Source organism: Hemiscyllium ocellatum, chromosome 1 (assembly GCF_020745735.1).
Source record: "Hemiscyllium ocellatum isolate sHemOce1 chromosome 1, sHemOce1.pat.X.cur, whole genome shotgun sequence".
Classification (NCBI taxonomy): Eukaryota; Metazoa; Chordata; class Chondrichthyes; order Orectolobiformes; family Hemiscylliidae; genus Hemiscyllium; species Hemiscyllium ocellatum.
In genome coordinates this window covers 161,418,080-161,441,474 of record NC_083401.1, presented here as the reverse complement: position 1 = coordinate 161,441,474, position 23,395 = coordinate 161,418,080, and the positions used below count along the sequence as shown (strand labels likewise).

The following is a 23,395-nucleotide window of genomic DNA, read 5'->3' as shown; positions in this document are numbered from 1 at the left end:
ATTTGTTAGACCTTTTACTGCCCTCTGTTCAAGGGCAGTTAGGGCAGATGCTGGATTTCCTAGCGACACTCACATCTCAAAGATATAAAGGATATCTTAGAACCACACCATAGAGCAGGTAGCCCTTTGGCTATTTCTACCAGTGCTGACACTTGTAAAGAATTAACTATTAGTCCTACTCCTGTGTTCTTTATCTATTACCTTGCAAATATTTCCCTTGAATTATTTACTACCCTTTCAAAGTTAGGATTGAATCTCCTTCCAACACCCACTCAGACAGTACACTCCAGTTCAAAACAACTTGCTACATTAGAAAAAAATTTGCTCTTATCAGTTCTTTTGCCAATTGCCTTAAATCTGTGCCCGGATTAAGGTGGTGCTGGAAAAGCACTTCAGGTCAGGCTGCATCGTTCCTGATGAAGGGGCTTTTGCCCGAAATGTCGATTTTCCTGCTCCTCGGATGCTGCCTGACCGGCTGTGCTTTTCCAGCACCGCTCTAATCTAGACTCTGATTTCCAGCATCTGCAGTCCTCACTTTCGCTTAATTAAATCTGTGCCCCCTGGTTGCCAACCTGCTTGACAATGGAAATGGTTTATCCTCACTTATTCCACCAAAGCCTTCAAACTGAACTTTTAGCAAAACTCTTAAACTTCTCTACGCTAGGAAGAACATCCCTAGTTCTTGTTATCTCTTCACATAGCTAATGTCCCTCACTTCTATAAATTAATCTGCAGCCCTTCCAACGCTGTGACAACCTCTTTGCTTTCATACTGTTTGATGCCTCCATTAATGAAGCCAAAAATCTCATATTTTCCCTTAACATCCACATGAACTTTATTTTCTTTTTATTCACAGGAAATAGGCATCATTGGCAAACCCAACCTTTACTGTCCATTCCTGACTAACTGCGGGTTCTGGTTGTGTTGCCAGGGTTTTGAGCTCCCGCAGTAAGGCTTAGGGAGCTGTTAGAAAAGAACTGAACTCAGCAAAGACGAAGAACTGTGATATTTACAATTCAGGATGGTGAGAATCTTGGAGGAGAACTTGCACTGGTGATGCTCCCAAGTTCCTCATACTCTTGCCCTTCTAGGCAGTCAACGTTGTGCGTTTGGAAGGGACTATTGCAAAACAAATGCTGGCGCGATGCAAATGTTTAAGGTGGTGAATGATGCCAATAAATTGGGCTGCCTTAGTGTTATAGGAACTGCATTCACCCAGGCAAGTGGAGAGCATCCATCACACAACTCACTTGCACCTCGTAGATGGGGACTAGGCTCTGAGAATTCAAGAGAAGTGATACTCACCACAGAGTAGCCAGCTGCTAACCTGATCTTGTAGTCACTTTACTTACACAGCTTCACTCACTGGTTAATGTAACCACCTTTACCCCTCCCCTACCCAGAAGGCAGTTGTTGGGGTCTCAGCAATAATAATGCCAAGAGGAGATAGTCAGGTTCTCTCTTATTGAAGATGGTCATTGGCTGGCATTTACATGGTGTGAATGTTACTCTTCAGTTATCAGCTCAACCTGCCACCTTCAAGACTTTCATGTGAACACACATAGCTCTCTCTGTTCTACATTTGGGAACTTTAGATTTAGGAATCATGTTTGTCAAAACAATGCTTCAACATTACTTCTTACAACTACAGACTGCAAGCTCACAATATGAGTAGCTCAAACCTAGACATCCATGACTCACTGTGAGCCATCAGCACCAGCAGATCTTATCCCATTACAATCTACAATCTTGTGTCCTGACATTTGCCTCAGGCCACCATTACCTTCGGTACAGGTAACCAACCACGGTTCCACGATCAGTGTAAGGTGCATCCACTAACTGAGGTACCAACCTGGCAATGCTACAATGGAGGATTAAATTAATGGTAACAGCATGCAACCGAAAGAACAAAGCAACCTCACAATAAATGGATGAGATCAACATTCAGCCACTTCCACCTATGAATGGTGGTGAACAATTACTTAATTAGTTGGAGGACCGCAATCCACATCATCAATAATGAAGGAGCCCAGCACGTCAGTGAGAGAGAAGCTGAAGCACTTGCAGCTCCTTCAGCCTGAAGTATCAAGAGGACAAACCATCTCAGCCACCTAGCGAGAGCCTAAACATCACAGATGTCATCCTTCAGTAAACTGAATCCACGCTACTTAATATCAAGGAACAGTGTAGTGGATACTGCAAAGACTATGGGCCCTGGTGTACCCTGGCTAAAGATGTGTGCTCAGGAACTGGCCATACCTCCCACCAAGCCATTCCACACTGCTCCAACACTGACATCTAAAATAGGTACAATGGTTCAGTGGTTGGGTTCTGCTGCTTCAGAATGCCAGGGTTCAATTCCACCCTTGTGACTCTCTATGTGGAGTTTGCAAGTTCTCCCCATGCCGGCGTGGGTTTCCTCCCACAGTCCAGAGATGTGCAGGTTAGGTGGACCGGCCATGGTAAATTGCCCCTAGTACCCAGGGACATGCAAGCTAGGTGGATTAGCCATGGTTATTGTGAGGTTTTGGGTAGGATGCTCTTTGAACAGTCAATGTAGACTCAATAAGCCAAATGGTCGTCTTCCACGCTGTAAGGATTCTCTGAATAGAAGATAAAGTGGAAATTACCTCGATTTATCCTGCACACACAAAGCAATATAAATCCAGTCTGGCCAATTGTCAGGTCATCATACTACTCTCAATTATCCGACTTCCAATCAAAACAACGTTCGTGGTAATTGACGTCATGACCTAATGGCTCTTCCTCACCAATATTTAGTTTGGATGCTCAGCTTTAGACCATATCATTGCCTTGTCCCAAACAGCAGTAAACGAACTGAACTTCAGAGGTGAGGGGAGATTGACTGCTCTTGACATCAAGATGACATTTGACTCAGTGACATTCTAAAAGGGCTGGGCAAAACGGAAATCAATAGAAATCAGGGCAATTTCTCCACTAGATGGGGTGACACAGAGATTAGCAAAATGGAAAATGTTTGTGCTTGTTTGAGATCCATCAACAGACCCTCAGAATATCACTGCATGAGTTCCTAACAGTCGTAGTGTCCTAACTCCAAACATCTTCAGATGCTCCATCAATGACATATCCTCTATCATAAACTGAGAACAGCATTATCACTCTGAACTGCTCAGATATTGCAGCATTCAAGTCTACATGTAGCTTTTCATGTCATGATCGCACAGTGGTCATGAAATGGAGGTGACAAGTCATGGGAGACAGGAAGAGCTGGACTACAATGGTCGGATCATCATGGTATGGGCTGTTGCTGCAGGAGGTGAAGTGATCCTTTCTGACGTGTCAATTACATATGTTCATAAACACTTATCTTTCAAGTTGTCATTCCCAGTGATGTGTGGACTCCAAAGTGCTGCATCATTTGGTTAACTGTCACAAAGCTGGTCCTTTTTCTAAAGCTGTTGCTTTTCTCATGGATACAGGGTCCTTGACTTTTTTAACGGGGTCATAAAAAGGTCCGAGCTCCGAATCCACTGAATTCGGTTCAGGCATGAAAAGGGTATTGGGAGGCCTTTTTGTTCATACATAAACTTTAGGCCACAGCTTTCATGTTTTAGAAGTGACCTGTATAACGAAAGGGGAGTGGTCAGTCCTGAAAGCTGAATTCTTGCTTTTCACTTCAATGCTGTAAGAGCTGTGTTTGTAACAGGCTGCTGAACTCTCTCTCCTTCTGCCTTTCTAAGTTTGACCTGTTAGCCTCTGTTTGAGTTTTACTCAATGTTTAAGGGGTTTGTGTTTTGGGACTGTTGTGTATTTTCGGTACAGCATAATTAAGTCTAGTTTGGATAGACTGAGTTCTATGGATAACCTATACTCTATTTTTTGTGTTTCATTCCGTAATTTTGTGATTAAATTTTTTGTCTGTTTTAAAACCTGGTAGTCAATCTGCCTAACTTATTCTGGGTAATTTTCACCGTACACTTACCAAAACAAATAACCAAGTTATGGTCTGGTCCATAACATAACTCCCTCGATGGTCACTGGAAGGGAGCACTTGCAATGCAAGAATAACCTCCATGTACATTCAAGTCTCGTTTTTCCATCACACATTCTACAAGTGAAGTACAAAAAGCTGCTTTACCTGCCCACGGCTTCAATATCAAAACAAAATCTCTTGTCTGTGGCATCAGATTTTTTCCTTGTGCAGGATTTAAGAATGAACGTATCCTCATCCCCCTAACAAACAGAATACACACAACTCTTAGTTTATTTTAAGGAAAACATTCCAGGATATGTTCAAAACTAACATGTTTCATAGTGGCATCATGAACCTTTCAATGTTGAGGACGAAAAGCTGAAATTTATATGGCACCCAATCACGTCACTAACACATCACAAAATCCCTCACAAATCTATCACCTACTTACTATGGTGGGAGTACACACCTTGGCTATTCGTTACTATAGTATAAAGAATTACAAATTAATCCATGACTTGAATGCTTGAGCAATCAAAGTTAAATCAAAATATTGGACTGGATGTGTTGTTGCAAAAATAGCAGCATGTTAACAATACACATTATTAATGCCCCTTCAACTAGCACATTTTTAAAAATAATGCCATAAGTTTGGAATTTCCAGCTTGTGCCAGTTGATTCACATAAACAGGGACACTCCAACCCCTCGGCATCAACGTGGATCTCACCAGTTTCCTCATTTCCCCTCCCCCCACTTTATCCCACTTCCAACCTTCCAACTTGGCACCGCCCTCATGACCTGTGCTACCTGTCAATCTTCCTTCCCACCTATCCACTCCACCCTCCCTTCCGACCGATCACCATTATCCCCCACCTCCATCTACTTATTGCACTCTCAGCTACCTTCCCCCCGGACCCACCCCTCTCCCATTTATCTCTCCACCCCCTCGGCTCACAGCCTCATTCCCGATGAAGGGCTTTTGCCTGAAACGTCGATTCTCCTGCTCCTCGGATGCTGCCTGACCTGCTGTACTTTTCCAGCGCCACACTCTTTTCTCTAATCTCCACCATCTACAGTCCTCACTTTGCCTTCACATAAACAGTAGTTGGTCTTTAGCTGCCATCACTTAACTATCTAGGAACTTACTAAATCTGCACAGTAATGGTTTACTACGTTCAACAAAGGAACTCAGATCAGGCTGATTGCGGAGCAATGGTAGTTTAATTCTCTCTGGGCCAGAACGCTTAGGTTCCCTGCTCCACTTGTCTGAGGGTATGTCATAACATGCCTGTACAGTAGATTAAAAATATTTAAGGAACTTATATATTTCCATAAAATGCTTTGGAATCTTATAATGCTGCGATGCAACAGCAATCAATCAGCTTTTCCAATCAGAATGGGAACATTTTAAAGTGCTCAATCTCATTTTAATATGGAATCCATTTTGACAATTCAATATTTTTCCTTACTTTTCCTTTCTGTATCTCTTTTTCAATCTTTCCTTCTGTCCATGATTTGACCCGAATTCATTTGATCCATTTCACCCAACTTCCCAACAATTCTGTTTTTCTTCCATATTCTGAAATATACACTCCCACTCCTAGCTCATTTCAGTGCAACATTTTCATAAGCTGGCTCATGCAGAAAAGCAGTTTGGCCAACACCATGTACACGAGATTCCCCACACCAGGAAAATCTGACCCTCTTGTTTCTCTATGTCTGCACCATCGAGATTGCCTTATATCACGACTTGATGAATAAATGTAGCAATAATAGGAGGTGGCACGGTGGCTCAGTGGTTAGCACTGCTGCCTCACAGCACCAGGGTCCCAGGTTTGATTCCAGCCTTGAGTGACTGTCTGGGTGGAGTTTGCACATTCTCCCTGGTTTCCTCCCACAATCCAAAGATGTGTAGGTCAGGTGAATTGACCGTGCTAAATTGCCCATAGTGTTAGGTGCATTAGTCAGAGGGAAATGGGTCTGGGTGGGTTACTCTTTGGAGGGTTGGTGTGGACTGGTTGGGCCGAAGTTTCCACACTGTATGGAATCTAATCTAGCAATAATTTGCACTATTTCATAACTTTGATGTACTAAATATTCCAAAGAATGTTCATAGGAATAATACTGAAAAAAATTCAACCTTAAGGTCACCTGTGGAAATATCTGCACAGGTGAATCTAATTTTGGCCTCACACTTAACCTTCCTCTTGCTCTCAACAATCAATAAATTGAATTTTAGAAACAATGTTTTGGGAAGCCAACGAACACAGAAAATGCTTATTGAGGTGCTTTACAATTTGACCAAAACCTCTGTTTTTTAAAACCATGTTGAAGGTTGGGACACCGGTAGAGCAAGTCGGGTTTCAACGATGAAATTCTACAGCACAATAGCGAGTTAACAGAAAACCTGAGAGCAACTGGTTAGAGTCATCTCAAAGTCTCCAGCCTCCAAATCCACCTTTCACCTCCACGTCACTGTAAGGTCAAACTGATTTCACTTGTTATGTAATTATCGGCTTACACTTTTAGCAGCTTAACGTGCAAAATATTTGAAAACCTACAAGTACAAAGGCACACCTTACTGGTGTTTGGAAAATTGAATGTGACAAAGTAGAAGTCTAAGGTAGCAAGGTGATACTATGGGGGAATATGCCAATTAATACACACTCAGTGACACATGTTTCTTAGTTTCCAAGTGAAGCCACCTTTTTATCATCTACCTGCAGCATTTATTTTGTCTATCCTCTGTACGTATCTTCCTCGGAACACATAAAGTTAAGCTTTACTTCTGCAGCTTGTGAAATGTGTAAAACTGAAGAAAATAACTAATACAGTGCTTATGGACAAATTTTCAATGTAGCGTCTCAAACGTGCTTCAAACCTTAGCCCTACAGTCCATTTTGGAGATAAGATGAAAAACAGCAAAGCACAAAAAGTGCAAACAATTTTAATTCAAATACTTACAATTTTCCCACCTGACTTCTGATCAAACTGCACCATGGTAAAAGTCTTTGTCTCCTTTTTATACGAACAGTAATGTTTCACACAACTCGAGCCAAAAGGGCCTGTTCCTAGAAAACACAAAAGCATTTCGATGTATTATACCATTCACCAAAATGTTTAACATTGCATTAATAGATCCACTTTCCTTGAGACACTGACCAAGTATGTAGCTTGAGAAATGCTTTTCATGAGTTGTGACAGTGGAGTAAGTTGAGATCACAAACTGCTCGAGAAGCCAAATTTGCTTCTGAAAAACTGATGGACAACGTAGAGCAGCTATTTGATGAACAAATAGGACTCATTAGGAAGAATTTGCACTGATTTCAACAGACAAATTTCTGCCTGTTCTTCACCAAAAACCATGCATGAAGGTTCAGATGCATCACATCAAGAACATAACAATGCATTTTCGATGTGTAGTTCCTGTATGTCAAATGGGGTCAGTGTACAATTGTTGGTCACAGTGCTTGGGAGCCTCCTGTGAAGCGCTTGTGTGCTGATTCCTCCAGCATTTATAGTGGTTAGCAGGAATCTGAGTTGTTCATATGTGGCGCTTAGGCGGTTAGCACAGGATTCCCATTTCCTGGCTTGTCTTAGCGTCTCTCGCCCATAGGTGTTCAAAGTTTGTGAGAAGATTTGTAGCTCGGATGCTCGTTGTTGTGGTTCTGTTCACCGAGCTGGGAGTTTTTGTTGCAAACGTTTCGTCCCATTTCTAGGTGACATCCTCAGTGCTTGGGAGCCTCCTGTGAAGCGCTTCTGTGCTGATTCCTCCGGCATTTATAGACCTTCACAGGAGGCTCCCAAGCACTGAGGATGTCACCTAGAAAAGGGACGAAACGTTTGCAACAAAAACTCCCAGCTCGGAGAACAGAACCACAACAACGAGCATCCGAGCTACAAATCTTCTCACAAACTTTGTTGATCACAGTTTTAGAGAGACACAAAGGCAATGGAATCTGAATTTTACTTTTAAGAGGGCTTTAGAATGTTTTTAGGTACTTTGACGATTATATTCTTTCTGCTGAAGTGGATGTGAATTTTATTGTTGCCAGACGTTGGATCATGGCAGCAATGGCTATACTTCGCAAAATGATCATCCTGTGAAGACTGACATCATCAATGAAAAGCTGACTCATGTCTCAACTGAAGGCATCATTTGTTTAAACCAAAATTGCAACTATTTCTATTTGTAAACCTTTCCATTTGTTTCTATTGTCTTATTGTTATGGCAGCAAGTCAGCTATTGGAACCATACCATTAAACAAGCATACGCAGTATCCCAACAAATCCAATCAGTAAACTGGTAGATTGCAGAGTGATCTTCAGAAAGTCAGTTTAAGAACAGTAAGCATATCAAGGCAACACAACAGAGTAGCAATTTGGATAACTGTTTGGAATTGGATAAGAAAGAAAGAACATTTGTCAAAAGTGACTAAGGTATCAGAGAGAATAGACAGAAACATGGTAGATTACATCTAAAATAAGCTGGTTTTGAGCAAATAACACTGATGAATGCTCCATGGATCTTAAGGTGCCTGGTCAGGCAGCGATGCCTGTGTCCCTCCCAGTATGGATTCACAAGGAGGTCACCAGCCCTTAGCAGACCCTCCTCCCACAGGGTGGAGGATGTTGAGGCTGCAGTGGCAGGAAATGGCTCTTAAGTGACCAATTACGAGCAACGATTTGATCTTCAGGTGAGAAGGCCTTCTCAATATTCCATGCCCAAGTGAAATGATCTGCTTTGGGAAGGTGACCATCATTCCACTGCCTGCCTTCCCTTCCACTTCTACTGTGTCTGTCTTCCCTATCACAGCACCAGATTAATATCTACCTGTGCTTGCAGATAGATAAGCAAGGTTCAGGATGGCAAGAGGCAGAAAACACTGATAGAAAAAAATGTGTAGACCCTGTAATGACTGTAGAATAGACAGTCAGCTGTAGAATAACAGTTCCCTGATTGCAGCTGATAATCTGATCCAATCAGGGAGCCCAGGCTGACATATAAAAAAAATGAGTGTCAGAAATACTGAGTTACTTACTCTGTATTAATGCAGCACTATAGCTAAGGATTGTGCATGTGTAAACAAAAGGCTACTTGGTGACAGGTTATTGGCTTCTGAGGAGTCATTTCAGACTCCTTCCCTCTCAGAAATTGCAATGTCAGGTACACTATTGATTAGAGGTACATTTAACAAAGATTCCACAATAATCATTTGGGGACTTAATATTCACAAAGACTACGCAAACCAAATTTTCAATAATAGTTCAGTGGATAATTTTATGGCATACGATCAAAACTTGGCATACTGATCCAGAAAAATATCAGGGAACAAGTTATTTCAGACCATTTTTCTTGTCCAATTAGACAGTACTAATTAATACTCTGGTAAGAAGTGATTCTCTCAGGAACAGTGACAGAACTTTAAATCGAATTGGAAAGAGGGTTAAGTAAATCTAGGGATTTTTCTCTGAATAAAGCAAACTATATAGCTCAGAGGGGAAAATGGTCAAGGTAGATTAGAAGATCACATTAAAAAATATGGAGGAGGATATGCAATTGTAAACATTTAAAGAAGTCATTCATAACGTGACAATATCATAAACTTTAAGGAATAAAACAGAGTAGAAAAATTGGCTCAATCATCGTTAAGAGGGGAAAAAAAAAGTATTAAAGAAAGGGGCTTATAATTTTGTCAAATATGCAGTCAATTTGAGTGTTGTGACGATTTTGCAATTCAGCAAGGCTGCCACAAAATTGAATTTAAAAATACAGAATGAGAGTAAAGCACCAAAACAGACTATAAAAGCTTTAATGTGCATGTGAAAAGGAAAAGATGAGCATAAGTAAACACAGGTCCCTTTGAGGCAGACGTGAGATTTTATGATGAGAAATAAAGGAAATGAAAATGCATCTACCTTCATGGTACATAATGCAAAGAAAATTCCTAAAACTAATAAGAAAACAAAGGTCTAATCAGACTAAGGGACTGGCACATGGTTTCCTGAACTCTGTCTCCCTCTCTTCTTCAGTAAAAGAGAAACTTTCACGAGATTTTCAAAGACTACGAGATGACTTCATTGAAAAGGGTTCTAAATAGGGAAGATGTGGAAAAGATCTGTGGAATAATCTAGAATTAGGGTTTAACAATGACGAATCACACATTTAAGACAGAGATGAGGAGAATCTTTACCTCACAGAAGGTCATAAGTCTTTTAAACTTTCTTCCTCAAAAGCCAGTGAAAGCAGGGTCCTTTAATATTTCTAAAGCAGAGGCAGATAGATTCCTGAGAAGGAGCTAACTGATTACTGAGTGGGAATGTGAAGTTGAAGTTACAAGCACATAGCCACAATCTAATCAAATGAAGGAGCAGGCAAATGGCCCACTCCTATTTCTATCATGTTCATGTTGTTTGTTTAATGATCCTGAAGATCAAACTTCTGAATAGGTCCAGAACTCTTCACCAATAAAGGTGCTTGCAGCTAAAATCTGTTTCCAACTTGTACCATTGTAAGCGTTACTAACGTAGTTCAAATTCTGAGGGAGAGGTAAAATAAGTGGAAAATCAAAACTCTGTGCACTTTTTTTAAAAAACAACCTCAATAAATGAACATGAAAACCGCTTAGTTTAGGTGAAATCCACTATACAAAATGATTCAAAAATATTTTAATAAACAGACATACTTTTCTCGTGTAGATAAAGGTAACCCTCTGCAGTAAAAGGGGTTGCTCTGATCAACTCATGAGGGCTTTTCTGAATTTTATTCTTTAGTTCCTCTACTTCTGACCTTGCACCCTCAAAGCGATTTCTTGCCTGTAAAACAGAGCAATGTGAAAGTTTTTGACAAAACAGTCGGGGAAAGAGCATGATTGGTTACGTTTCACTGCCATTTTGAGGAACCTCGTTGTGGTATTTTATACCTTACACAGTAACAGGGGCTGAGTCACAAATCCCAGAAACAGCAGCAGCTCAGGCCCACGTGAGCTTTTAGACGTTTAAGAATCTCAGACCCGATCCCACCTCCAGGTTTAATGGAAGCTGTGAAAAGGACTGACAGTCGGCGCACTCCCACCAAACAATGTGAACATTTTGATGAGACTAACAGCCTTGGACTCAATTTGCTTTGTGCATTTAGCCCTATCAGATTAGGTTCCTCAGCATGGGTTCAGAAACTCTGCAGCAGAGAAAAGGGAAGGACAGCTTTGGAGACAAGGTATAGAACTTCACGTCGGGCCAGGAAAAGGAGGAAAATTTTGGCCTGCAACCAGACCCTTCCGAAATCTCCCTAAACCGCCTTCTCCCTCTCCCCAATGCAGCCTCTGGAACTGGACAGCTTCACCAGAGTGGGGTATCAAATCCACGCCCAGTTCTCTGTAACAGCTGCAGGCACCTTTCCTGTTCCCCATTCAATTGGAAACTAAGTCCAGGTGAAAGTGAGGACTGCAGATGCTGGAGATCAGAGTCTACATTCGAGTGGCGCTGGAATAGCACAGCAGGTCAGGCAGCATCCGAGGAGCAGGAAAATCGACATTTCAGGCAAATGCCCTTCATCAGGAATAAGGCTGGGAGTCTCAGGGGTGGAGAGATAAAGTTTGACAATCAGGCTGATCTACAGATAGATAACCTACAGAATAAATGTTGTAGAGTGAGAATAACACAGCACGCAGGGACAGCTGAACGTCTGAATTTTCCAATAGCTCTCCCTGCAACTCCAAACCCCCCCACCCCAAATACCGCACAAATCCCCTCCACTGCCTCAGCCAGCCCTGTGAAGATCACAGTTAACGTGGTGAATGCTGTCAACCTCGCTCCTCTGAAAAGCATGCTGGGAGTACACACGGACATCTGGTCAGCCATCCCCTTCTAATTACAGCCTGTTCCTGTATACAGCGAGCCCAGTCACAGTGCCCACAATGCAGTAGAAGTCACTGTTGAAATCGGAAGGGCCCTGACAGTCTGCACCAGGCAGGCAAGAAAACATTTTTAATAAATTCCAGTGACAAGAATCAAAAGGTAAGCGTTTTTGGTTGAAATCATTAGAGCCATGGCAATTGATGCCCCTTCCAACAACCCCTCTTTGCTTAAAATGTCTTAACCCCTCTGCCAGTGGATGATAGTGGTTGGAAGTCATTTAGCTGAGAGTCTCCTTACATTGTGACAAATTCTAAATGAATTAGCTTTATGCAAACGGTATAGTACTTTGCATATTTAAGTTAGTTGCTTATCTCTTTGGCACAGTCAGCTTGCAAGATTCTGGTGGTGCCATATGTAAGATTTCCTCAGATAGACCTCCCTATAATTTTACCACACGTACTCCTGACACCTCCAGTGCCATTTCCTGGGGCTGGTATTTAATGGTTTGCAAAGCGCATTGAGACATCCTAAGCCCACAAATGATGTGTATAGAAATGCGACTTACAGCTCGCTTTCATTTTCTTGACTAATGTATAAATCAAAACTGAGAGGAGAGCTTATTCCTAAATTTCCAAATCCGGTTGATGATTTTACGCTATTTGGACAGGAGATGGCAGTATGTGCATTACTTGCAGTAGTGTGTATATTAGACTGCGGTACTCATATCAATGTTAAGCTTAATACAAACTGGAACATTTTTTTCCCCAAATGTTAATAAAACACAGTGCAAAATAAGAGCTGAAGTTCTGTGAAAAGGTTTAGTGTGGTTCAACTTGAACATTATCTGTCACTTGATTATTTATTTAGAAATACCCAAGGCATAGAAACGAACCAAAAAAAGCAAAATTAAGCACCTCAAGATTCTGCCTACATTAAAGGTACCTATATAAATGTTAGGTGTTCACAATAATTCACAATTAAATATTTTGCTAGAAGTGAACAGTTATAATGCATGGGGAAAACTAAAAAAAAATGGACAGTCATTGTCTATTATTTTGTATTAATTACAGGTCATTCTGCTGTAATGCACATTTCGTTAACGTGAATTCACTGTAACACCATTGACGAATTGAGGACACTGTTTCTAAAGAGTGAACTTTTAAAACATGTGTTGGCTGTAACGCACCAACACTTTAAGTTCGATTTTTCTATAATGCGGGGTGCACAAGAACGTAACCACCGCACGACAGAACTACCTTCTCACAAATCATAAAACTGCCCCTAGCCATGGGCAGCTCGTTAGTGCTAAAATTCATTACAAAAGAAACATCAGAACAAAGGAGCTCTACAAGAATTAAATGAGGCACAATTCTGTTTTGAAAAAAAACAGGTGCTCGAACTTTGACCCAAAGCACAAGCAGACAGTGGAGACCTGTTAATGCTCAGTTTTCCAAATTAAAAAAAGAACGCTTACATTTTGTATGTTCAGGTGTAGGTTTGTTTTGTAATGGTCAAAATCTTTGGCCAACTCGTAGCCTTGATGATAAAAGGTGAAAAGCATCTGGAAAAAGGACAGCATCTGAAAGAGAGCAAGAAAAGTTACATTTTTAATTGATATCTACATTTTGTTGGGAAAAAGAGGGTTGGGCGAGGTGGATCACTTACTCTCTTTACCGGGACTAGAGCAGCAATGTTACTGACCGGGTAAGCCAGGCCTTGGGCAGGTGAATGCAGAAATGATGTTATGTCTTGGGGGTGCCCAGAATTAGAGGACGCTGACCCAAAATTAGTTGTCACTTTTTCGAAGAGATGAGGTGAGGAGAAATGCTTTCTCTCAGTGGGTTGTGCAACTTTAGAACCCTTTTCCTCAGAACATGCAGAAGATGCTGAAGGGCCACCATACTCAGATTTGAAATATTAACTCGAATTCTCTCTCCACAGATACTGGCGGATCAGCAGAGTCTCTCCACCTTGTCACTCTGTTTTTCCAGATGTTCAGTACCCACAGTATTCTGTTTTTATTAAGTAAAATGAGGAAACTTGCTGTTGATTACCAACTTCGGCACTCCCTCAAATGATGAATCAGTGCATTTCTTCACGTTGAACACAACTTTTGAAAAAAAGGATGAAAAGGGCACAGACAGTGTGCTGGGTGTGGTCAAGATTGGCTTGGTTGCAATCCCAATGACTGAGCTGGCAGAGTCTTGGAAAACATATCTATCGCCACGTGCTTGAAGGTACTTGAGAGAGGAAATGTACATGTCACAGATACAACTGTCCATGACAGCACTGGACTGAGTGACCACTGAACAGTCCTGTGACAGCAGCGGAATTGTATTCAACCACAAACTGTAACCTCACGGCTCATTATCTCTACCATTACCTTCAAGTCAGAGGATGATCTCTCGTTCACTAAGGAGTACAGGGGTGATGACAAGGGCAACAGTAGGCCTAGCTAAAAATGAGGTGCCAAACTGGTGATGCTGAGAAAGATATCAAACAGACCCAAAAGGGGCAACTTTTTCACACAGAGGGTAGTGCGTGTACGGAATGAGCTGCCAGAGGAAGTGTGGAGGCTGGTACAATTGCAACATTTAAAAGGCATCTGGATGGGTATATGAATAGGAAGGGTTTGGAGGGATAAGAGCCGGGTGCTGGCTGGTGGGACTAGATTGGGTTGGGATATCTGGTTGGCATGGACGGGTCGGACCGAAGGGTCTGTTTCCACGCTGTACATCTCTATGACTCTCTGGCATGGCTACATGTCTGCTAAACAGTGAAAAGTGGATGCAGTGGACTGAGTAAAGCAAAGTGGACGGAGTAAAGTGGGCGGCACGGTGGCACAGTGGTTAGCACTGCTGCCTCACAATGCCAGAGACCTGGGTTCAATTCCCGCCTCAGGCGATTGACTGTGTGGAGTTTGCACATTCTCCCAGTGTCTGCGTGGGTTTCCTCCAGGTGCTCCGGTTTCCTCCCACAGTCCAAAAAGATGTGCAGGTTAGGTGAATTGGCCATGCTAAATTGCCTGTAGTGTTAGGTAAGGGGCAAATATAGGGGTATGGGTTGGTTGCGCTTCGGCGGGTCGGTGTGGACTTGTTGGGCTGAAGGGCCTGTTTCCACACTGTAAGTAATCTAATCTAATCTAATCAATCACACAACCAGATCAGGTCAAAGATCTACAGCCTTGCTACATTCAGTTGTAAATGGTGATCATGGTGAGGAAGTGTTGAATTGGGGTGGACAAAGTTAAAAGTCCCCGGGTTATAGTCCAACAGGTTACAGAGCTTCCAAATAAACCAAATAATGTGATTTTTAGCTTTGTAAATGGTGATGGACAATTAAACAAATAACTGAAAGAAAATGTTCTACAAACATTCTTAATGATAGGGGAGCCGAACACATCAGTGCGAAAAAAAGAGTTGAAACATTTGCAACTATCTTTAGCCACAGTGGATGGTCCATCTCAGGTCCACATCGGAGGTCTCCAGAACTGCATTCATCAGACAATTCACCGCACTCCACACAACATAAAGAAACCACTGGGTCCAGCAAAGTCTTCAAGGCTTTCACAACAACCCAGCCACCACACTGAAACCATATGCTCCAAATCTAGCTGCACCCACCAGCAAGGTGTTCCAGTACAGCGACAATACTAACAGCTATTCAACAACATGGAATGCGCTTGTACAAAGTCTGACCGAAAGAATACGTCCAATCTAAAGAATTATCACACCATCTGAAAATTGACAATCATCAAAGTGACAGATGACATAATGTCCCAGCTTGTTTTGAGGAAGGGTCACTGGCCTCAAAGAGTTCACTCTGATTTCTCTCCACAGGTGCTGCCAAACCTGCCCAAGTTTTTCCAGCAATTTCTGCTTTTGTTTCTGATTTACAGCATCTGCAGCTCTTTCACTTGCTGTTTTGAGAAGCACGTGGGTTTTCCTTTTTGTGCGTGATGCCTCTGTAAGAGTAAAGTTGCCGGAAGAGGATGGCCACTTCCTGTTTGTTATATTGCTAGGTTCCAAGAAATGCACGTGTGACTTGGAGTTTTCAGGAGGTTGAGCACCTGAGAAGCCAAGGGTAGACAGAAAGGTAACTGTGGTGGGCGTTAACGTGACATCCAGTCATTGTTACCTGATTGGACACTCAGAAAACACTGCATTTCTGGAAAGAACAAGGTTCTCTCAAAATAAGACAGTTTCTCTCTGGCAACTTCAAAGAGATAATGTATTTGAAGCAGAAATTGTTGAGAATACAGTAGAGAATGTGGTCCTTCAAGTATTAAATAGACGGAAAGAACAAGTGACTGGGCAAGAATCACTGCTACTGTCTCAGGGTTATCAGTGTCCATCAGGACAGTCAGAGAGGTCGTTTCCCAAGGCTCTGTGTTGTTAATTACGATGGCCTGATTGTGAAAGGATGCGCTAACACTGCCTCTATCATTGGTAAGTGTGTCAGGGGGCTTCAGATGAAACAGCTGCTGCTTTACGCCACTCAATGGGCAAAGTGATTGGATGGGAAATAGGAAATCTGCAAAACAGAGGTCAGGTTTGAAACATTGAGTGTCTTCAGGTAGCTCTACATTTATGTGAAAGCAAAGCGGGTGCTCCTAACTATGTGCGATATAGCTTTGTTATATGAACCATTTAAAGCAAACTTTACTTCTTTGTTTGTTATACCCTTCACTCATTTATTAATGCTTGATGTATGTTGGCTTTTATGGCAGAAGTTTCAAAAAGTTGAATCTTGACTAGCGATTTTCTCTCTGTTGGTACTTTGTGAAAAGTATTGGTTTCTGTCTCTCCGTTGTGTAGCTGACACGATGGTTTCCAGCATCCCGGCTGTGTTGACTTTCTTCAAACACTTTCTTCAGTTCTCCGAGAGTGTCTGAAATCACTCATCAATCATAACGTCTATGACTTTTCCTCCCTCTTGTAAGCCAGAAGAATTTTTCCAGAATATATAGGAGGTTGCAGTCTTCTCCTGTATGGCTGGAAACCATCTCTCTCCCCCATTATATTGGAGTTGCTCTTAAAGTCAAGGGACTGGTCTTCTCTGTTGGTGACACAGCAGTTCTGCTGTTTTGTGATAGTCATTGTTCACAGGGAAGCTTGTAGTCTGATCTCAAGCATCGCACCCAATGGCCCCTTCTCTATGCCAACCAGAAACACATAAACCCCATGACTTGGTAAAAATGTTAATGAGCTATCCTTGATTCCAACTCCCTTTCATCTCAGAAGTAAACAAACAGTTCACAATACAACTGTTTACAACTCAGTATCTACAATTGACTTAAGGACCTTTAGGAGACTCAGAGTCTATTCATGGTGACTTGAGAACTGCTTCCATTGTCTCCAAATGTAAATACTTTGTATCTTCTTCTCAGTAATAAAATATATGCCTTCCTTTCATTGCCAACAATTAAACCATCCAGACTTACTCTCACACAACACCAGACTGTAGTCCAGCAGGTTTAATTGGAAACACACTAGCTTTCCACTGTGCTTCCAATTAAACCTGTTGGACTATAACTTGGTGTTGTGTGATTTTTAACTTTGTACACTCAAGTCCAACACCGGCATCTCCAAATCAGACTTACTATCAGACACTCCTGCAGAACAGACCACATAATTGCATAAATCATAGTTGTAACAATTTATTTCGCTTGGCAAACCAGTCTTGTCTGATTGTGATTCATTTGGCTTTTGGCCATTGTCTGTAATGAATCGGAACTTAAGAAGAAATTCCTGGTCATATGGTTTCTGCTCCTCTGAATTCAGAAATGTGCTCACCTTGCTTCAAGGCCACACACCAGTCTATCCTGAGGGTTTCTGGTGCTAGAGTCAGGGCTATTACCTTTTTGTGATAAGTTCTGGATCATACTGCTCAGGACTTTCAGCTCCTTGTGTCTGTAAAGGTTTTCTGAAAGTCCAGGTCACTGGTTAACTAACTAAACACCGTTAAAAATCACACAACACCAGGTTATAGTCCAACAGGTTTAATTGGAAGCACACTAGCTTTCTGAGTGTCGCTCCTTCATCAGGTGAGAGTGGAGGGCACAATCCTAACACACTACCACCTGATGAAGGAGCGTCGCTCCGAAAGCTAGTGTGCTTCCAATTAAACCTGTTGGACTATAACCTGGCGTTGTGTGATTTTTAACTTTGCACACCCCAGTCCAACACCGGCATCTCCATCTCATAACTAAACACCTGAAGTGTTATTAAGGACAATTTAATTCACTCATCCTCATTAAATTCAGAATCACTTTTCTGCCAAGTATTGTCCACTTTAACAGATTTTTTTTGCCTTTAAAAATCACTGAAATTGTTTCAATAGTTCAAAAAGTTTAATGTTAACTAGTTCATGAATTCTCCCAATTATCTTCTGTTTCTCCATATTTCACTGAACTTAGTTAGATTCCCTACAGTGTGGCCCAACAAGTCCACACCGACCCTCCAAAGAATAAACCACCCAGACCCATTCCCCTACATTTATACCTGACTAATGCACCGAACACTACGGGCAATTTAGCTTGGCCAATCCACCTAACCTGCACATCTTTGGACTGTGGGAGGAAACCGGAGCACCCGGAGGAAACCCACGCAGACACGGGGAGAATGTGCAAACTCCACACAGACAGTCACCCGAGGCTGGAATCGAACCCAGGTATTGCCCAATTTCATTTTAGCATTGCTTCTTCCGAACTTGCGTTCAAGAGTGTGCATTCATTCCCCCAGATCTACTGTGTTAGCACTAGGCACAGCATTTCCAGGGAGAAAGTGAGGGCTGCAGATGCTGGAGATCAGAGTCGAGAGTGCGGTGCTGGAATAGCACAACAGGCCAGACAGCATCCGAGGAGCAGGAGAATCGATATTTCCAGCATGAGCCCTACATCAGGAATGAAAGGTTCTTGCCAGTTTGATTCCGGCAATTCTGAAAAACAGCTTTCCCAGGTTCGCTCGAAGCTGGCCTTTCATGCTCAGATATAAGGAAGTAGAGGGCAGGATTTCAATACAGTCATCACAATATACAATTCAAAGAATGAGTTACAGAAGTTGCACAACACAATAAGTTCAGTAACTGCAAATTCTGAGGATAGAAATGTGGAACCTCAAAGAAGGTTAAAGGACTTAAGAACCTTGAAAAAAAACAGAAGTGCGCTGAAAATATGTTGCTGGTTAAAGTACAGCAGGTCAGGCAGCATCCAAGGAACAGGAAATTCGACGTTTCGGGCATAAGCCCTTCATCAGGAATGAGGAGAGGGTGCCAGGCAGGCTAAGATAAAAGGTAGGGAGGAGGGACTTGGGGTAGGGGCGATGGAGGTGGGATAGGTGGAAGGAGGTCAAGGTGAGGGTGATAGGCCGGAGTGGGGTGGGGGCGGAGAGGTCAGGAAGAAGATTGCAGGTTAGGAGGGCGGTGCTGAGTTGAGGGAACCGACTGAGACAAGGTGGGGGGAGGGGAAATGAGGAAACTGGAGAAATCTGAGTTCATCCCTTGTGGTTGGAGGGTTCCCAGGCGGAAGATGAGGCGCTCTTCCTCCAACCGTCGTGTTGTTATGGTCTGCCGGTGGAGGAGTCCAAGGACCTGCATGTCCTCAGTGGAATGGGAGGGAGAGTTAAAGTGTTGAGCCACGGGGTGGTTGGGTTGGTTGGTCCAGGCGTCCCAGAGGCAAAAAAACAGAAGTGCAAAGACTAATTCCTAAACATCATGAGAAATTGTTGTGGTTCTGCTCGCCGAGCTGGAAGTTTTTGCTGCAAACGTTTCGTTCCCTGGCTAGGGAACATCATCAGTGCTATTGGAGCCTCCTGTGAAGCGCTGCTTTGATGTTTCTTCCGGTATTTATAGTGGTTTGTTCTTGCCGCTTCCGGGTGTCAGTTTCAGCTGTAGTGGTTTGTATATTGGACAAACAGGAAGACAGCTAACAATCCGCATCCATGAACATCAGCTAGCCACAAAACGACACGACCAGCTATCCCTAGTAGCCATACACTCAGACAACCAGGAACATGAATTTGACTGGGAAAACACTACCATCATAGGACAAGCCAGACAGAGAACAGCCAGGGAATTCCTAAAGGCATGGCATTCATCCACAAACTCCATTAACAGACACATGGACCTGGACCCAATATACAAACCACTACAGCTGAAACTGACACCCGGAAATGGCAAGAACATCCATCAACAGACACATCGACCTGGACCCCACGTACAAACTACTACAGCTGAAACTGACACCCGGAAATGGCAAGAACATCCATCAACAGACACATCGACCTGGACCCCACATACAAACTACTACAGCTGAAACTGACACCCGGAAGCGGCAAGAACAAACCACTATAAATACCGGAAGAAACATCAAAGCAGTGCTTCACCGGAGGCTCCAACAGCACTGATGATGTTCCCTAGCCAGGGAACGAAACATTTGCAGCAAAAACTTCCAGCTCGGCGAGCAGAACCACAACAAAGGACATCCGAGCTACAAATCTTCAACCAGACTTTAATCATGAGAAATGTATGTCACAGTGCCACAAAAAGCAAGCTACCCAACATTGGGGTAACATGGATGACAAATGAACCAAACAAGTAGCTGTACATGAAAACAGGGGATAAGAAGAGGAAAAGAAAAACTAGGGAAAGAAATTAAAACAAACCATCATAAAGCAACAAAAACAAACTGGAAAATTAAATTATTAAGGAATACAGGGAAAAAAATAACTATTCAAATGATAGAAAAAGGAATTAAGAAAGAGGTAAAAGACATACTGAAAGAGGTACTTTAGCTCAGTGTTTACTAAAAAAGATTACAAAATAAGCACTTCAGTGAAGGATAAGTTTTACAAGAATGACCACGTATTTGAGACAATAAGGGAGAAAACAGTTAATGAACTAAAAGTAAAATAAGACCTGGTCAAGATGGCAGATCTTCCCCCCCCCCAAACAACATTCATGAATGTGTTGGGCTTTTACAATAGTATCAATATTAAGTAGACCAGCAATTATTACAGATTTTGATGAATATATTGAATTTTAATTCCTCAATCTGTTGTGGTTGAGTTTGTGGGTTCTGGAATGTTTGGTCAAGAGTTTTGAATGACTGTCCAGCAATGCTATTGCCATGCTGTCATCCCTATAGTAGGACTTCCTCCTTACTGGCAAAATCCAACCCAACACCTTTCAATAAAAAGAGAAATTGCTGAAGAAACTCAGCAGACCTGGCAGCATCAGTGGACAGAAAGTAAGGTTAATGTTTTGAGTTCAATGACTCTTCTTGACGAAGGGTCACTGGACTCAAAACCTTAACCTCTGCTTTCTCTCCACAGACGCTGCCAGACTTGTTGAGTTTCTCCAGCAATTTCTGCCTTTGCTTCAGATTTTCAGCCCCTCCAGCTCTTTGCCCTATCCTTCAGTAAAGGCAGGTCACTGGTGGCTAAAGTTCATCACATCTACCATCGCTTTGCTAATTGCAATTATGCATCACTTCATTCAGCAAAACAGAACCCTGATTTAGATCAAATATTGGAGCGATGAAGGAAGCCCTTGCTGACCGTTTTAGGGGACAGGAAAAGATTATTACACTACTGAGTTCAGTGTAAACTTTAACGAATGAGTGTACAGTAATTTCATGGATTCTAAAAAAGAAATACAACCAAATGTTTTTATACGGCAAGTATAATTTTTTACTTACAGGCTCCACAAACTCAAATTTCTTCCGCTCTTGAATTTCTTGCACCTTACACACGTACTCCAGTGACAGCTCATAGTAATGTTGCCGTATCTGCTCTAGCTGACTATCAGCCTGAAAAGCACAAAGATACCTTGAAATGTTATTGTACTAGAATTACAGAATGGAAAAGATATGCTATTATTTAATGATATATTTGTCCAAACTAGGCTATACTTCCTTTTCAGAGGCTTAAGTGCAAAATGCAGGCTAACCGAGGGAATGCTGTGCTGTCAGACGCAATAACAGACAAAAGCCCTTTCTGTCTTTTTGGATGGATGTGACATTGTTTCACAGAGAAGTTGGACAGTCCCTCCACCCCAGGTCCACATCAATATGTACCCTTTAACTAATAACACTACAATGTATTTTTTTGGTCATTATCACATTTCTTTTGTGTGAGATTCGTGCAAAAACTGGCAGCTGTATTTTCCATATTACAAGTATTATAATACAAGTATTATAGTAACGCGCTGACTGTAAAGTGGTATGGGACATCCTGAAGTAATGATAAGTATAACAAACTATATAAACTTGTGTAAAAGTCAAACTTATATACCAATATCTTAGGCCAAAAAGTTTAGGTCGACTTTGACATGGGCAATGTTCTCATGGGTTAAGGCTTGATTTCAGCCCAATTTACATTAGATTCCCTACAGCGTGGAAACAGACCCTTCGGCCCAACCAGTCCACACCAACCCTCCGAAGAGTAACCCACCCAGACCCATTTCCCTCTGACTAATGCACCCAACACTATGGGCAATTTAACACTAATTCATCTGGCCTGCACATCTTTGGACTGTGGGATTGGACTGTGAAAAAAAAGTATATCCAAAAATGCTAAGGCAAGTATATTAATGTTTATTTGCTTTATAACTTTCACACTTTGCATATTTCATCCAAACCAACATAAATTCACAATGAATTAACTACAACACAATGTTGAAATTGATCACCATCAGAGTCACTGAATAATTTGTCTCAACTGACTTGTTGTATAGCATCATCATAAAAATCCCCCTGCTCTTCACGTTTTGTATATTTAGCATCACCATTCTTCAAGTAACCATCTTCCATACTGTCACTATATTGTATTAGGGCATTGGGTCCAGATCGATCATGCCTGTACCTTTAAGAAAGTTACTGACATCCCAACATGTGGTGTCTGGATATAAAGTGACATCATTTTCAGTCACTATCTCAGCAAAGGAGTCTGTTAGATACATGCAATGTACACTAGCATCAGTACAGCTGAGACTTTATGTGTAAGTCTGTGATGATATAGCCTTGGAAATAGTGAGTGTTGTAATAAACCCCAAGATAACGTACTCACCATGGGTGCACATTTTGGGGTATATTTCATTGTGCTAACAAAGTAAACCTCAAACAGCATCAGAGTAGCAGCAAGTGAGCACATTTAGAAATATTTTTCAACAATATTTGGAGCAGGTTTATTCCATTATCCATGGACTATTCGTAAATGCTTTCTCAACTCCCAATATCCAATTGTCCAACATCTTTTGAACATCCAAGGACTGAATGACACTTGTAAGACTGCGAGGAATAACTACCCAATCAGTATGTACCAATCTCACATCACTGACTATACCATTGTCAAAACGGTACCTGAAAATGTCCCAAGTAAACAAACACATTTTTCCTTTGTGCAGTTTTCCTGACATCAAATTCCACACTTCATCCATCCAGACATTTGTATGAACCTGGAAGACAGCACGTTCCTGAAATTCCTCTTTGTAGGGTGCCCCCATTTGCATATCTCCATCAGTTTTAACTTTGTGTCATCACCATATGAGATGTACCTGAATAGGCAAATTAGGACAGGACTCAT

The 23,395-nt window shown here is 41.9% G+C and overlaps 1 protein-coding gene across 1 annotated transcript in view; it reads right to left on the bottom strand.

Annotated features, from left to right (window-relative positions):
- arhgap10 (Rho GTPase activating protein 10) overlaps window positions 1–23,395 on the bottom strand; it is a 192,534-nt gene that overhangs the window by 75,961 nt on the left and 93,178 nt on the right. The window contains exons 6-10 of the mRNA XM_060832969.1: window positions 21,511–21,621; window positions 13,288–13,392; window positions 10,643–10,772; window positions 6,921–7,027; window positions 4,121–4,215 (exon numbers count right to left, since the gene is read on the bottom strand). Of these exons, the coding sequence (XP_060688952.1) occupies window positions 4,121–4,215; window positions 6,921–7,027; window positions 10,643–10,772; window positions 13,288–13,392; window positions 21,511–21,621 (548 nt within the window). The remainder of the gene's footprint in view (window positions 1–4,120; window positions 4,216–6,920; window positions 7,028–10,642; window positions 10,773–13,287; window positions 13,393–21,510; window positions 21,622–23,395) is intronic.